At 51.8% G+C, this 13,721-nt stretch overlaps 1 protein-coding gene across 1 annotated transcript; it reads left to right on the top strand.

Moving 5' to 3' along the window:
* The first annotated feature begins 3,344 nt into the window (after positions 1 to 3,344).
* On the top strand, positions 3,345 to 12,816 carry LOC116958735 (cell division cycle protein 20 homolog). The gene is made up of 11 exons (XM_076060633.1): positions 3,345 to 4,173; positions 4,800 to 5,116; positions 5,348 to 5,469; positions 5,898 to 5,994; positions 6,383 to 6,514; positions 7,993 to 8,102; positions 8,600 to 8,689; positions 9,050 to 9,538; positions 10,762 to 10,887; positions 11,032 to 11,149; positions 11,896 to 12,816. The coding sequence occupies exons 2-11, from the start codon at positions 4,801 to 4,803 to the stop codon at positions 12,075 to 12,077; spliced, it is 1,782 nt and encodes a 593-aa protein (XP_075916748.1). The 5' UTR covers positions 3,345 to 4,173; position 4,800; the 3' UTR covers positions 12,078 to 12,816.
* The last annotated feature ends 905 nt before the right edge of the window (positions 12,817 to 13,721 follow it).

Genomic DNA, 13,721 nt, shown 5'->3' with positions numbered 1-13,721 from the left:
CCAGAGCCCCCGTTTAGCCCCTGTGGTGGACATATATGCCATGAGGGGAGGAGCCAATCAAAATTGGATCTCCCCCCACAGCACTGTCCATGACAGAGTTGCCCGTCCGGCACCGCGAGGAGGTAGGGGGTTGTTTTTCACAAACACTCTCTTACACACACACACTCTCACACAAGAGGCCGACCGAAACTGAATTTCTGGTTTCGGCCAAAACCGAAACCAGAACGAAAGTGAAAAATTTACTTTCGGCCGAAACCGAAACTGAAAGTTAAACTTAACTTTCGACCGATACCGAAACAGAAAGGTATATAACCGTAGTAACCAAACACAAGATTTATGAAATATGTCATAAAGCAATACTACTTTAATAAAAAAAAATCTAGAACTAATCATTCAGAACCTACAGTAAGAGTCGCTAAATATCAAATCTTTATCTGTTACTTACTTAGTAATTATATCCAAACAAACGAATGTTGTAGTTAAGAAACTACAACCGGTCGTATATACATTAGCAGACCATGGTTGCGGCTGGAACCTCGCTCCCAAGCTGCTGCTGACGTGTGTGTGTGTGTGTTTGCAGCCTATCGCATAGGATTGCCTAGCGCCGACTGACCGGCCGATAGGCAGAGTAATAGATGTAGCACGCGCATTATATTCTAAAAATAGATATTCGGTTGACGCATGACGACCAAAAGTCAATATCAGTTTCGGCCAAAACCGAAACCAGACCGAAAATTAAAAATTTACTTTAGGCCAAAACCAAAAGTAAACCGAAAGTCACTATGCACTGCTGTAGTCATTGCAGGATACCACCACAGTCAGTGTGCACTGCTGTAGTCATTGCAGGATACCACCACAGTCAGTGTGCACTGCTGTAGTCATTGCAGGATACCACCACAGTCAGTCTGCACTGCTGTAGTCATTGCAGGATACCACCACAGTCAGTATACACTGTTGTAGTCATTGCAGGATACCACCACAGTCAGTGTGCACTGCTGTAGTCATTGCAGGATACCACCACAGTCAGTATGCACTGCTGTAGTGAAAGCGGGGGTAAAGATATTTTTTGAGGGGGGGGTTGACAATTTTCGGAAACTTTGTAGATCAACTATTTCCCCCCCCCCACTTTCTACAACTCTCTGGACTTGTGCAAGCCTCTTATACTTTTGTTGGTGGAGAAATGGACAAATGGCCCACAGGGCTTTCACAATACCGTAGTATCTGTGTATGTAAGGTTTTTAAGATAAGTTTTGAATGATATTTTTCGCCCGAGCAACGCCGGGTACTTCCGTATAGCACATATATAAACCATATATGTATGTACACCATATATATATGGCTGGCACTGAAATGCATGTGTGCATCACGTACCCAAGACAAGCTTAGTCACGCACACAAATGCACAAACTGTAACACTGCTGAAAAGTGTGAACCTCTTGTTGTTCATCACCTGATCTCAGAGCTCTGCTGCTGAAATCCGAATCGCCTTTCGCAAAAACAACCAAAAGAGAGAAGCAAACAAACTTGCTCACTCACGAGAGCTAACCCCTCATCAAGCTGCTTCACCAACCAGCATCAATTCCAACCGATCCCGTCAATTGCCCCCCCCCCCCCCCCCCCGAACGCCCCGACTGATCTTCTTGGTTCTTTCGGTAAAGTCACATAGAATGGAAATAAAATAATAAAAATAAAACATAATAAAATAAATTTCTCACGACTTTTCGGCCACAACACAAGTAGCCTTCTTCAAGAAGCCTTCTTCAGGTTCCTTCACCTGAAGAAGGCTACTTGTGTTGTGGCCGAAACATCGTGAGAAATTTAATACGTTTCATTTTTATTATTTTATTGTTTCCATTCTACGTGGTGGTGACTTTACCGAAAGAACCAAGAAGATGAATCCCTGCAGTCACGAAAGATTTAAATCGAAAAATTCGCCCCGACTGAGTCGAGCAGATCCATCGTTGCGTGCACGGTTCGGGCCACTGCCGGCGAAACGGAAGAGCCTGCGGGGAAGACTGAGCTCGAAGGCAGCCAACTCCTAGAACGCTGATCTTGACCTACTCTTCCACGCTGGCCAGGCATATTGGAGAGATGGTAACTGTCTCACACCGTTAGCCCACCGCCACACATGACGCTGCCGATCATCAGCTCGCCGCGGCGGGGCTCATTCAGACCGCTGGCTTGGGGCCGGGGATTGACGAATATTGAACCAAGATTATGAATATTGCACCGTTGTCTAGACCGCCACATTGGGCGACGTCTGCCTGGATTGCTAGTCGATTTTGCGAATCGATCCGTGACGCCGGTGGCGGCAGCATCCTCGCTGGATGTGCTTCACAAAACAACCCCCAGTGTCACGTAACGTATTGCAGAGCAATCGGGGGATCATCCTGCTACGCAGCACTCGTGGTCACGCTGGAAACCTTCAACTCGATGCAAGTGTCGGGTTCCGTAAAAGAGGATAAAGAGACCTCACCCTGCCTTGGGAATGTGCAACTTTGACAAATTTCCAACGAGATGAGCAGTGGAGATGAGTTATCGCTTCGTGTTCAGAAAGCACGAGGTTCAAACCGAGTGCAACAAGGCGATTCGCATTTTAATCGGTGCGTACCGCCTTGCGATGCCACACGCACGCGAAGCGTGTGGACACAGCGTGGATGCGTTCATGGTGGTGGTGGTGGTGGGGGTGGTTCACTTCAATCTCTGCTGTTCATTCTTCACGTGGAAGGAAGGAAAGTCGGCGACTGGGAGAGAGACAAAGGCGGTGACGCCGCAGCCCTCAGGTGGGAACGGCGTTCTCATTATTCTCAGGCGAGTCCGCGTGCCCCCCCCCCCACCTCACACAGCCGGTCGCACGAAAAGATTTGCTTTACGGTACATGAGCTAAATTTCACTGTTAACAAAACTATACATCAACACCGAAGCCTCCCCCAGCTGCGTGTAGCCTTAACAGACTGTTTAACGTGACAAACCTTACTAATCGCCTGTGTCGGGTGATTGCGGGTTTAACGACACTTTATATATTTACGCGATCTAACCCGATTCCCCCCCCCCCCCCCCCCCCCCCCCCCCCAGTAAACCTCTATTATCGATTATATTGGACGCGACAGCCCTCCTCCGTGTTGAACTGAACCCTAAGAAACTGTGACGCCGGCGGTTGCCGTGCCGACCGCTGCTCGCGTCAGGCGTTCTCTGTGGCCACCTAAACCAAGGGCGGAGGGCGGGGCGGGGCGGGGCGGGGTCGTCGGAGTCCTTGACCAATCGAGAGCCGCCGTTTTTGCAAAATGCGCGGCCAATCAGCGCGAAGCGACCGTTACGTTGAACACGTGGAGAGGCATCGCAAGTGCAGATTGACAGTGGCAGAGAGAGACACACAGAGTGAGACAGAGAGACAGAGAGAGTGAGACAGAGAGAGACACACAGAGTGAGACAGAGAGACAGAGAGAGACACAGAGAGAGAGACACACAGAGTGAGACAGAGAGAGTGAGACAGAGAGACAGAGAGAGACACACAGAGTGAGACAGAGTGAAACAGAGAGAGACACAGAGTGAGACAGAGAGACAGAGTGCAGAGAGACAGAGTGAGACAGATAGAGACTAAGAGAGACAGAGTGAGACAGAGACAGACAGTGAGACGGAGAGACAGACAGAGTGAGACAGACAGAGAGACAGAGTGAGACAGAGAGAGACAGTGAGACAGAGACAGACAGTGAGACAGAGAGACAGAGTGAGACAGACAGAGAGAGACATAGTGAGAGACAGAGAGAGACAGGGTGAGACAGAGAGAGACAGGGTGAGACAGAGACAGACAGGGTGAGACAGAGAGAGACAGAGAGTGACAGAGTGAGACAGAGAGACAGACAGAGAGAGACAGTGAGACAGAGACAGACAGTGAGACAGAGACAGACAGAGTGAGACAGAGTGAGACAGAGAGAGACAGAGACAGACAGAGTGAGACAGAGAGACAGACAGAGAGACAGAGTGAGACAGAGAGAGACAGAGACAGACAGTGAGACAGAGTGAGACAGAGAGAGACATAGTGTGAGACAGAGAGTGACAGGGTGAGACAGAGTACAGAGACAGACAGTGAGACAGAGAGACAGACAGAGTGAGACAGAGAGAGACAGAGAGAGACAGAACGCGGCGTGTCAACAGCGTCCGTCTCTTGAGAAGGTGAGGAGGATTGTCTGATGGTGGTTGCAGTAGTTGTCATCGTGGGGATGTTTTGTTTTGCTGTGGTTGTGTTGTGGTTGATCTGATTGTGTGGTGATGTTTTTGCGTGCTGTGGTTATCGCAGTGGGTTCGCTTGTAGTATTATCGTGGTCGGTGTCATTGCGTGGTGGTTGTGATCGTGGGTTTGTATTTGTCATGGCTGTGGGCCACTGTCTGGTTGTGTGAAAGCTACGAAGCCGTTGACCCCGTTTCGAATCTGGATCTTCTATTGAACATTGCAGGAGTTGAATTCACGGGCAGCACCAGTGGTGGTAATTATCCGAAACGGTCCCGAGATCGACTCTGCCACGAGAGTTACCCGGTAGGCAGTGCGGTGCCATGCCGGCCTTTGTTTGAGATTTCTTACGTCTCCGTGTTTGCCTGTCCGTCTGAAGACGTAAAACTTTTTTTTTGTCATCTCAGAAATAAGTAATTGCCCGCGTGTCCTTGTGCATCTCCCGTCTATCTGAGGATGTTCCAGGAGTGCCCTTTGAGAGAAAGATCCATGTCCTGCTGAAATCTTGAGAGCTGATCTGTACATCACCGCTCGTGTCCAACGTCTCGCTGCATGACCGCGCGTGTCTCAGGATGTCGCAGTTTGAGAGTGGCGTGAGTCACTCGCTGAAGCTGGATGCCCCCATTCCCTGGAGCCCCCAGCCGCGTCGGCAGCGCAAGGCGGCGTCCGCGATCACGAGCACGGTGGGAAGAAGCTTGGGCATGCCAGCCACCCCTGACGCCCGCAACAGCAGCATCAACAACAACAGCAGCATCAACAACAACAACAGCAGCGTAATGGCAGTGTCACCAATGAAAGGGACTCGCCACACCAATAGCAGCAGCCGCACGCCAGGACGCGCGTCCAAGTGCCAGAAAATGCCCAGGGCCAAGGGCAAGAGCTCGCCCGGTGAGTGTGATGTGGCTACGTACGGTGCAAAAGAAGTCCAATGTACATATATAGTCTGCGGTTTTGTGCACATGGTGTGTGATGATTGTGGTGTTTGAATGTGTGCAATGTGCGGCGTGTGGTCTGTATGCACGCTTGTGTACGCATCACCATATATATGTATTCTCTCTGTATATACTTTGTTGTGTACACATTTGCCATGAATGCCCGCTGTGTGTGCCAAAACTTCAGGTCGTGTCCGCCGCATTCCCCATGGCGAGTTCTGTGACCGATTCATCCCCGTGCGCAACAGCAAAGCTATGGAGGTGGCGAGCTACCTCGTAACTCGAGAAGAAACAGCATCTCCACTGAAGGCACGGTGACACACGGTGACACACTAAGACTCGCTAGGTATACAGAACATAGACACATGGAGGTAACAAGCTACTTTGTGTCTCAAAGAGATGGACACGGGATCACACTCTGTAAGTGAGGTGGCAGGCTACTTCCCACGCGTCTCAAAGAGACACGTTGGAAGCACGGAGTCATCATGGCTCATATGAAACGTGGATCTGTCAAGCTACCTAATCTCAAGATGCGACTGTGGTGTCTCCACCCCGTTGACGGTCACGGGACACACGAGGATGCTCGGAGGTGGCAGGCAATCAGCCTCGTGTATTTGACGAGTCTGCTTCATTCCTCCACGCCCTGGGGACACGTAAGGGAGAACAGGAGACACCCGTACAGCAACGGAGGGTGGGGACGAGGGAACGCTGCTCCGTGTTTATTTTTCCGTGTGTAGGAGAAGCAGGCGGCGATGATGCATCTGCTGAGCGGCGTGGATGTGGAGAAAGCACGAATCTTACGCTACCGGGGACCGGCGCCACCTGTACCCGAGGGTAAGACAGGCTACACGGAGAGAGAGTGGAAGACACGGGGATCTGCAGTTGAGTAGTGGCTTTGATGCGTTGGTGGGGACACAGGGGCGTAGTGGGAGAGAGAACTTGAAGGATAGACAAGGCATGGGGACGGTAAAGGTGTCGGGGCAAGGCAGAGACATGAAAATGGAGGGAAAGACGTGGGGGAGACTGGGGTACAGGGGGATACAGATAGACGTAGACACGTGGTGGGGGAGAAGGGAACTGTGTATGTGGCTGTGAGTGGTTCCCCCTGGGACATCGATGCAGGCCAGTTGCCGTACTCCCTCCAGGGCTGCGTCCGCAGCATTCGTGGTGAATGTGGTCACGGCATTTGCCGTGGTTAATGTTGTTGCGGCTGTCCCCTAAGGCTACGGCGACACGCAGAAGGTGCTGCACTCCCAGCAGGGCTACACACACCTCTCCCTGCTCAAGAGGAAGCGACGCATACTCACGTGGCCCGAGCGTGTGCTCGACGCGCCGGCGGTTCGCAATGACTTCTGTGAGATACGTACACGCACGCACACACACACGCGCACACACACGCACACACACTCACGCAAACACACGCACACACACACGCGCGCACACACACGTACACACGCACACACACACGCAAACACACGCACACACACGCACACACACACGCACACACACGCACACACACACATGCACACACACACGCACACACACACGCACGCACACACACGTACACACACGCACAAACACACATGCACACACACACGCGCGCACGCACACACGCACACACGCGCACACACGCGCACGCACGCACACACATGCACGCACACACCCACACACACGTACGTACACGCGCGCACACACGCACACACACGCACACACCCGCACACGCGCGCACGCACGCATACACACGTGCATACACATATACGCAGGCACATGTGAATAACTCATCATCGTTAACATAGATACCATGGTTCCTTCCGGTCAGAATAAACCCCTCGGCCAGAGCTCTGCTCAGCTCAGCCTTGGCTAAAGTGAGCAGCGTGCTTAACTTGAGCCAGCTCTGAGCATGGTCCCAGCATGCTCAGGATTTCGACGAGACGAGGCTGAGCCGTTGATCCACGTTTGAAAGAAACATCAGCGCCTGAAGCCAGAGCTGATCCGTGACTAAGAATATGGCCCATAATTTTACGTCTCAACATCAGAATCTAAATATGTATTCATCCTGGAGGAATCCAATGAGCTATGCAGCTGTTTTTTTTAAAGATGTCCAGTAGGGACTGGTCAGATTGTTACAACAAACAATATAAAAACACGAAAGGAGTGCAATGCATAGATAAGGTAAACAAATCACTATATATAACACGAGTAAAGGTTACCAGGTCTTAAAGCCCGCTGAGCTATTAACTTATTCTTTCAGCAGCAACCTGGCCACACAAATGATAGCTCAACAAAGTGGCTCATCATGTAGAAATTTATAGCAGCAAATGAATATTTTTAGATACGAGTGCCCCCCCCCACAATCAAGACCGCTGGTCACCCCACGTGCCCACCCTGACCAATGACTAAGGCCACAATACTGAGATGACGTCCACGCACCTCGTCAATGCAGTGTGAGTTTGGCATTTTGCTTCACGTTGTGGTTTAGTGTTTTTGTCGCCACAATGTGGCACCGATGTTCTCATGCATTCTACAGTTATCCGGCACAGTATCCACTCTGTTGCAGCCTGCGACACCACCGCCCTCCCCGCCACAACTAAGGCCTTGATCTCCCGTCGGGGGCATGATCCATGGGTTGAGAGCCGCTGGACTCGGCAGTTATTAACCTGTTATTAAATCTAGACCTTTCCTGAATCGCAAAACCGGCATCGTATAAAATCCATATTTACCCGTGTATACATGTAATATAGATGCATTTATACGCACAACACAAATTTCGTCCTGAACTAAACGTTTTAACCCTTATCCTGACCTGTGACCCCGTACCCCCCGTGCGCGCAGACCTCAACCCGCTGGACTGGAGCGTGGACAACGTCGTGTGTGTGGCGCTGGGCCACGCTGGGACGTATCTGTGGGACGCAGAAACGGGGAATGTGACCCAGCACATGAAGGCATGCGGAGAGATACTGGGACAAAAATACAAAGATCTCCCCATATAGCCTTGGCACACAAGGGGGTGGGTGATTAGTACCAGACTTGGCCGCCTTTGTCTCCCCATGGGTGATAAGCACTCATTTGATGTTGAGTCTGCTCAGGGGAGGCGCGTGATTGGTTCGGAGAATTGTCACTTGTGTTAACGGTGAGCGGAAATTGGACTTGGGTCCCCGGGTTTATAACGCAGCCCGATAATCACTACATGACCGCTCCTCATACTGGAACACATGCAGGGATCCACACAGACATGCAGACACGCTGGAATGCAAACACGCACAGACAAATGGAAAACAGGCTCATTCATGGATGCATGGGGATACGGGGTCAGTGTTGTGTTCTTGTGAAAAGCAGACAGGGTGCCTTGAGGCAGCAAAATGCACACCGAGAATTTGAGCGTGAGAAAGGTGTTAAGGCCGTGCTGTGTTTGTGCGCTGTGTCTTTGCCCGCGTATCAGATGGAGGGGCGGTATTACCCCTCGTCCCTCTCATGGGTACCAACTAGAGGCAACATCCTCGCCATAGGAACAAGTTTCAACACCGTGCAGGTAATGAGCACAGCATTCTGGTAAGGGGCCTGGAGCCTGGGATATTTCAAGGAGCAGGGCATTCTGGAAGGGGAGTGTGGAGCAAGTGACCGGTGGGGGAGAAGGGGTTAATGGGGAAAATGCCACAAATGTGAGACTTCTGGGGTAAGGAGTGGAGAGCAGAGGATTATGGGAAGTGAACAGGTGGGCTCTTTATTGGTGCCGTTACTTGTATGTCCTTGTACGTGTCTATGTCGTTGTGCGTGTGTGCCTGTGTCTCCCCATTGTATATTTCCGCGTGTGCGTCTGTGTCCCCGTGCGTGTGCGGGGCGCGTGCCTATCCTCGTGTGGGTCTCCGTGTGTGTGTGTTTGCACGTGTAGATCTGGGACGTGGAGCGAAACAAGTGTTTAAGGAGTATGCAGGGCCACATGGGGCGTGTGAGCTCCCTGTCCTGGAACGGACACCTCCTGTCAAGGCAAGTGCTTAAGCGCACACACACACTTGTTGTGGTGGTTAACACTGTGGTTGTGGTGGTTGACACTGGTGTTGTAGTGACGGGTTGTGGCTCTCATCGCTGTTCCTTGTTGCGGCCGTGGCGGTTGTGGTTTTTTTGTAAACTCTGCGGTCATGGCGGCGGTTGTTGTAGTGGGTCCCGCTCGGGTCAGATCCACCACGATGACGTGCGGATGATGCAGCATCACGTCGCCACACTGAGTGGCCACTCCCAGGAGGTGTGCGGCTTGGCGTGGTCCCCTTGCGGACGCCTGCTGGCCAGTGGAAGCAACGACAGAAAACTCCTCCTGTGGGCCAACGGCATCACATCCTCGGCACCCCTCCGTGCCCTCCGGCAGCACACGGCCGCCGTCAAGGCAGGGACATGCACGCAGTGACGTGCTGGCACAACAGACACGTTGACACAGGCGCTCGCCGACGTGTGCCGAGCCAATTACTGTAACGGCCGCTAAGCAGCGGAAACATCACCGCAGTGTTCGTCTGAAAAAAACCCCCATCAAAACAGAAAAATAGTGCAGAAACGTATAAAAAAACAGATGGCCTTTGTGCATTTTGCAGGTCATGTGAAGTGTTGAAGGCTTGCTGGCAAGAGATCTTGGCACAGGTCCGAGGTGTTATGGGTTAACTTAGAACTGGAAGACGGAGCACCTGCCCTCCCGACTCCACCGCATGAGCCACAGTGTGCAACGTGTGCACGCCGAGTGCGTGACGTTCACTGACGCGCTATCCCTGTGCTTCTGTTTGAGCAGTCATGCATTGCAAAGCGCACTGCGCTCCAAACCCGGCATCCCGAGTTCGATTCCCGGCCACAGCTAACATCGGTTGCAAGTGATATCTGAATTGGTCCTGAGCTCCTCGTAGTCAACTTAGCCCTTCCATGCCTACCTGGTGCGGTGTCTGAACATCAGCAATGGGGAGACAAAGGCGGCTGGCGTGATGTGCCGTGCTAGACCTAATAGGTGTGCGATGTTGGGACTGGCCTCAACAATCTGAGAGGGTAAATGAAGAATATTCATCTGTTTTGTCTGTCTCTTCGTGTCTGTCTCTGTGTCTTTTTGTAGACAGGTGTAGGGGTGTTGCGGGAAGGGAACACACGGTTACACAGTGGTGGCTACAACCACGTCCGCTACAGCCCCGCCCCTCAGTGGTGTATGGGTATAAAGGGCGGGGAGCCAGAGGGCTTGGGGCAGAGTGTTGGGGCCAAGAGTGAAGAACCAGTGAAGAAGGAAGGCCGGCTAGATAGACCCTGGGACTACCCTGACCGCTTCCCTTTTCAGGGCCGGCAGGGCAAGCCAATGGTGCGGCCACAGAGCCTCAGAGCCGGAGCCATTTTAAGGGTCGGTCTGTCTGGTGGGGTGCCGTGACCTGTGCCATGACCAGGGCCAGGTCAGATAGCCTCCTCTAGCGCCTGTAGCGGAGGAACGGGGAGCATAGTGGTTAGGCTGATAGCCTAGGAGGTGTCCCAGCGTGTATACGGGTGAAGGGGCCGTTACCCCTTCTCAGTGTAACTCTGCCAAGCTTGAATAAATAGTGCTACCTCTACTCCACTGTCTCGGTGTCCCGTGAACCCACTACACAGGCACTCGCGTGGTGTCCGTGGCAAGCGAGTTTGCTGGCGAGTGGGGGTGGAGCAAACGACCACCACATTCGCCTGTGGAATGTCAACACGGGAATCTGCTTCAAGGCAGTGGACGCTGTGTCTCAGGCATGGACACACAGACACGAGTGAGATGCTCTGCGAGAATGGGGGACACGAGACACGGTTAGCAATGTCTCAGTGCCGTGGACATTGCGTGTGTCGGGCACGAAGACACGCGGACGCGTGTTCACGACTCTTTCCCCCGCCCAGGTGTGCTCCGTCTTGTGGTCGAGCGAGCACAAGGAGCTGCTCTCCGCCCATGGCTACCCCAGGAACCAACTCGCACTGTGGGCCTACCCAGAGATGGTGCCCATCGCCAAGCTCTTAGGTATGGGGGCACACGAACACACAGGCACAAGGACAAATGTGGAGATGGCAACATGAGGTGGAGGGACAATGTAAATGTGCCTGTTCATGATTTCTGTATAACTGATTTTTTGTTTAGAACTGCTTTTTGTGTTTAGTTTGTCCTTCCCCGCACCTCTGATTAGCACGGTTGGCTACATATGGTATGAAAGAAGTCCATCATACATACATGCCCATTCGTGAGATGAGCATTGGAATAACCTCAGACAAATGGGGATACACAGGGACATGGGGGTACATGGTGCTGAAGAGTTTACCCATCAATGATGTCCAGCATCGAGCTAAAGAGTGACACACGAGGCAAAATAGGGGCATACGAAGACGGGACGCACAGGAGGATAGGGGGATACACACTGGTCGTGCATCCGGCCACTGGCATTCACCGCAGAACTACTGAGTATTGGGACACGGGGACACTGGTCATGGGGGGACACAACTACATATCCCAGGTCGTCCTTGAAAGAAAGCCAATGATGTTTCACGTGACTCCGTGGGTTAATCTCATCTGGTTTATTAAAGGATACAAACAACCACACCGCCAAATTGTCTTTCTCTCTCGCGTATGTCTCTCCCTCGTCCCCATCCCTTGCCCATGATCCATGTCTAACCCCTGTGTCCCTGTCTCTTCCACCTTGTGTGACTATACCGTGTCTCTCCCTCCCCCATGTGTCTCCCCCCCCCCCCGCCATGTCTCTCCATACCCCACAGGCCATACAGGCCGCGTGCTGCAGGTTGCAGCAAGCCCCGACGGATCCTCCGTGATGTCACTTGGTGCTGATGAGAGCCTGCGCCTGTGGCGCTGCTTCCAGGGGGACAAGTCGCGGAAGAAGAAGCAGCAGCAGCTGGAAGGCGCCAATACGGGGAGGCTCTCGCAGAACTGCTTGCGCTAGCCCCCCTTACCAACATCCCACTGGCAACAACTCTTATCAACATTCACCCTCGCCTGTTCGATCATAGAGAGGACGCTAAAGTCATATTGCCAGAATTAGCCCCGCTCTTAATCCCCCCCCCTGCTCACCACAGTGTGTAGATCTGCAATGATCACTATTCACCATTCAGATACAAATCGTGTCCTTGTAAACGTGCTTAATGATTTAAAAATGTCCATTACAAATCGCCAGTGGAGCGTTTTTTTTCAATCGGTGTGCTCGTTCACATCTATTGTTCATCAATCATCAGGTATGTGCAGTGTTATTTGAATTGTTACGTCAACGAATAATAACGAAATGTTAAAATGCTTTTGTGGCTGGCAAGTGTCATTTGCTAAACTGCCTTAGCCTAACCACCGAGCCTAATCCGTCCTCCGGGCATCACCACAGCCTTGCATCCAGGGGCGGAGCCAGGATTTATACGCATGATGTCACCCCTGTCACCCCCCCCCCCCCTGGCTCCGCCCCTGCTTGCATCTACCCCTGAAAGTTAACTACAACAACCCCCTGACTCTTACTTCCTGCTGCCAAGCATTCCCATGTCCCCCGTGTATGCGTGCACATGTGTTCTGTGTCAATCTTAATAGGTGCTCGCTAACAACACTTGCTACAGCAGTCTGCTGAACGTCATATGGGGAAAATTCGTTCGCGTGTTTGCATGTGGAGGTGTTTATTTTAAATAATAAATTCCAAATGTTGATCTGCTGGAAGGGCGAGTCGGTTACGGTAGTGGCATGGGGAGGTGGAGACTGGCAGGAGAAAGGAGCCTTGGTAGCATCGTGGATGTGAAGAGAAATGTAGGGGCGAATGAACGCGACGTGAAGGGAGGCGCGTGGAGAGGAAAGGAGACGTGAGGTGAAGGATCTGGATGGGTGTTAGGTTTCATATCCCTGGCATGACGTCAGAGTTCAACCAAGAGGAACCGCTGATGAGGGTCCCCAGAAAATCCACCAGCGCAGTGAAGCGTGCGTATGCTTGCGTGTAGTTTTACACACCACTATTAATGTGATGTCATGAAATGTATGCCCAGCCAAGGATCTGCAGTCACTAGCAAGAGATGTTTTGAGCAAACCGATGAGAGATCTAGTCATGTGAGAAGTGATGCAGAAAAGAGAAAACACGCAATGGAATCAATGAAAGGCGACGTGGATGAGTGATATAGGTGTAGAAATAATGAGATGAATGAAAAGGTTATGGATGATTGAAAGAGAAGAGATGTACACGGAGGCAGAGATGTCAAATGAGGTGTCGATGACCAAAAGATGCACTGTGATCCACGCCATCGTTCTGTGCCACAAATTCAAATCCTGCGTCTCGCAATGAGCCTTCATAGCACACCAACCACCGTCTTCAGCTAACGACAGACTGATAATCGTGCACAGTGGGCTCATTGGCGTGCGGTGTTGGCTATGACTGCTGCCGCTATTAACGACAATGGTTCTGTTAATCACGTAGGCTTTCGCGACCAGTATCCATAAGAGGGTTTTTTTGGGGTTAGATCGCGTAAATATAGAAATGTGTCGTCAAAACCCAACTAGCGACGAATTGGCATTTTCTGTTTTCGTGACAACCCTTGCTAGTTGGCTGTATCGGGTGGTGGCGGGT

The sequence above is a fragment of the Petromyzon marinus genome, unplaced genomic scaffold (genome assembly GCF_048934315.1).
Source record: "Petromyzon marinus isolate PM22_M1 ecotype Great Lakes invasive population unplaced genomic scaffold, UKy_Petmar_22M1.pri1.0 PM_G_Scaffold_20, whole genome shotgun sequence".
Lineage (NCBI taxonomy): Eukaryota > Metazoa > Chordata > Hyperoartia > Petromyzontiformes > Petromyzontidae > Petromyzon > Petromyzon marinus.
Note: the sequence above shows the minus strand (reverse complement) of the source record. Positions and strands in the feature narration are given on the sequence as shown.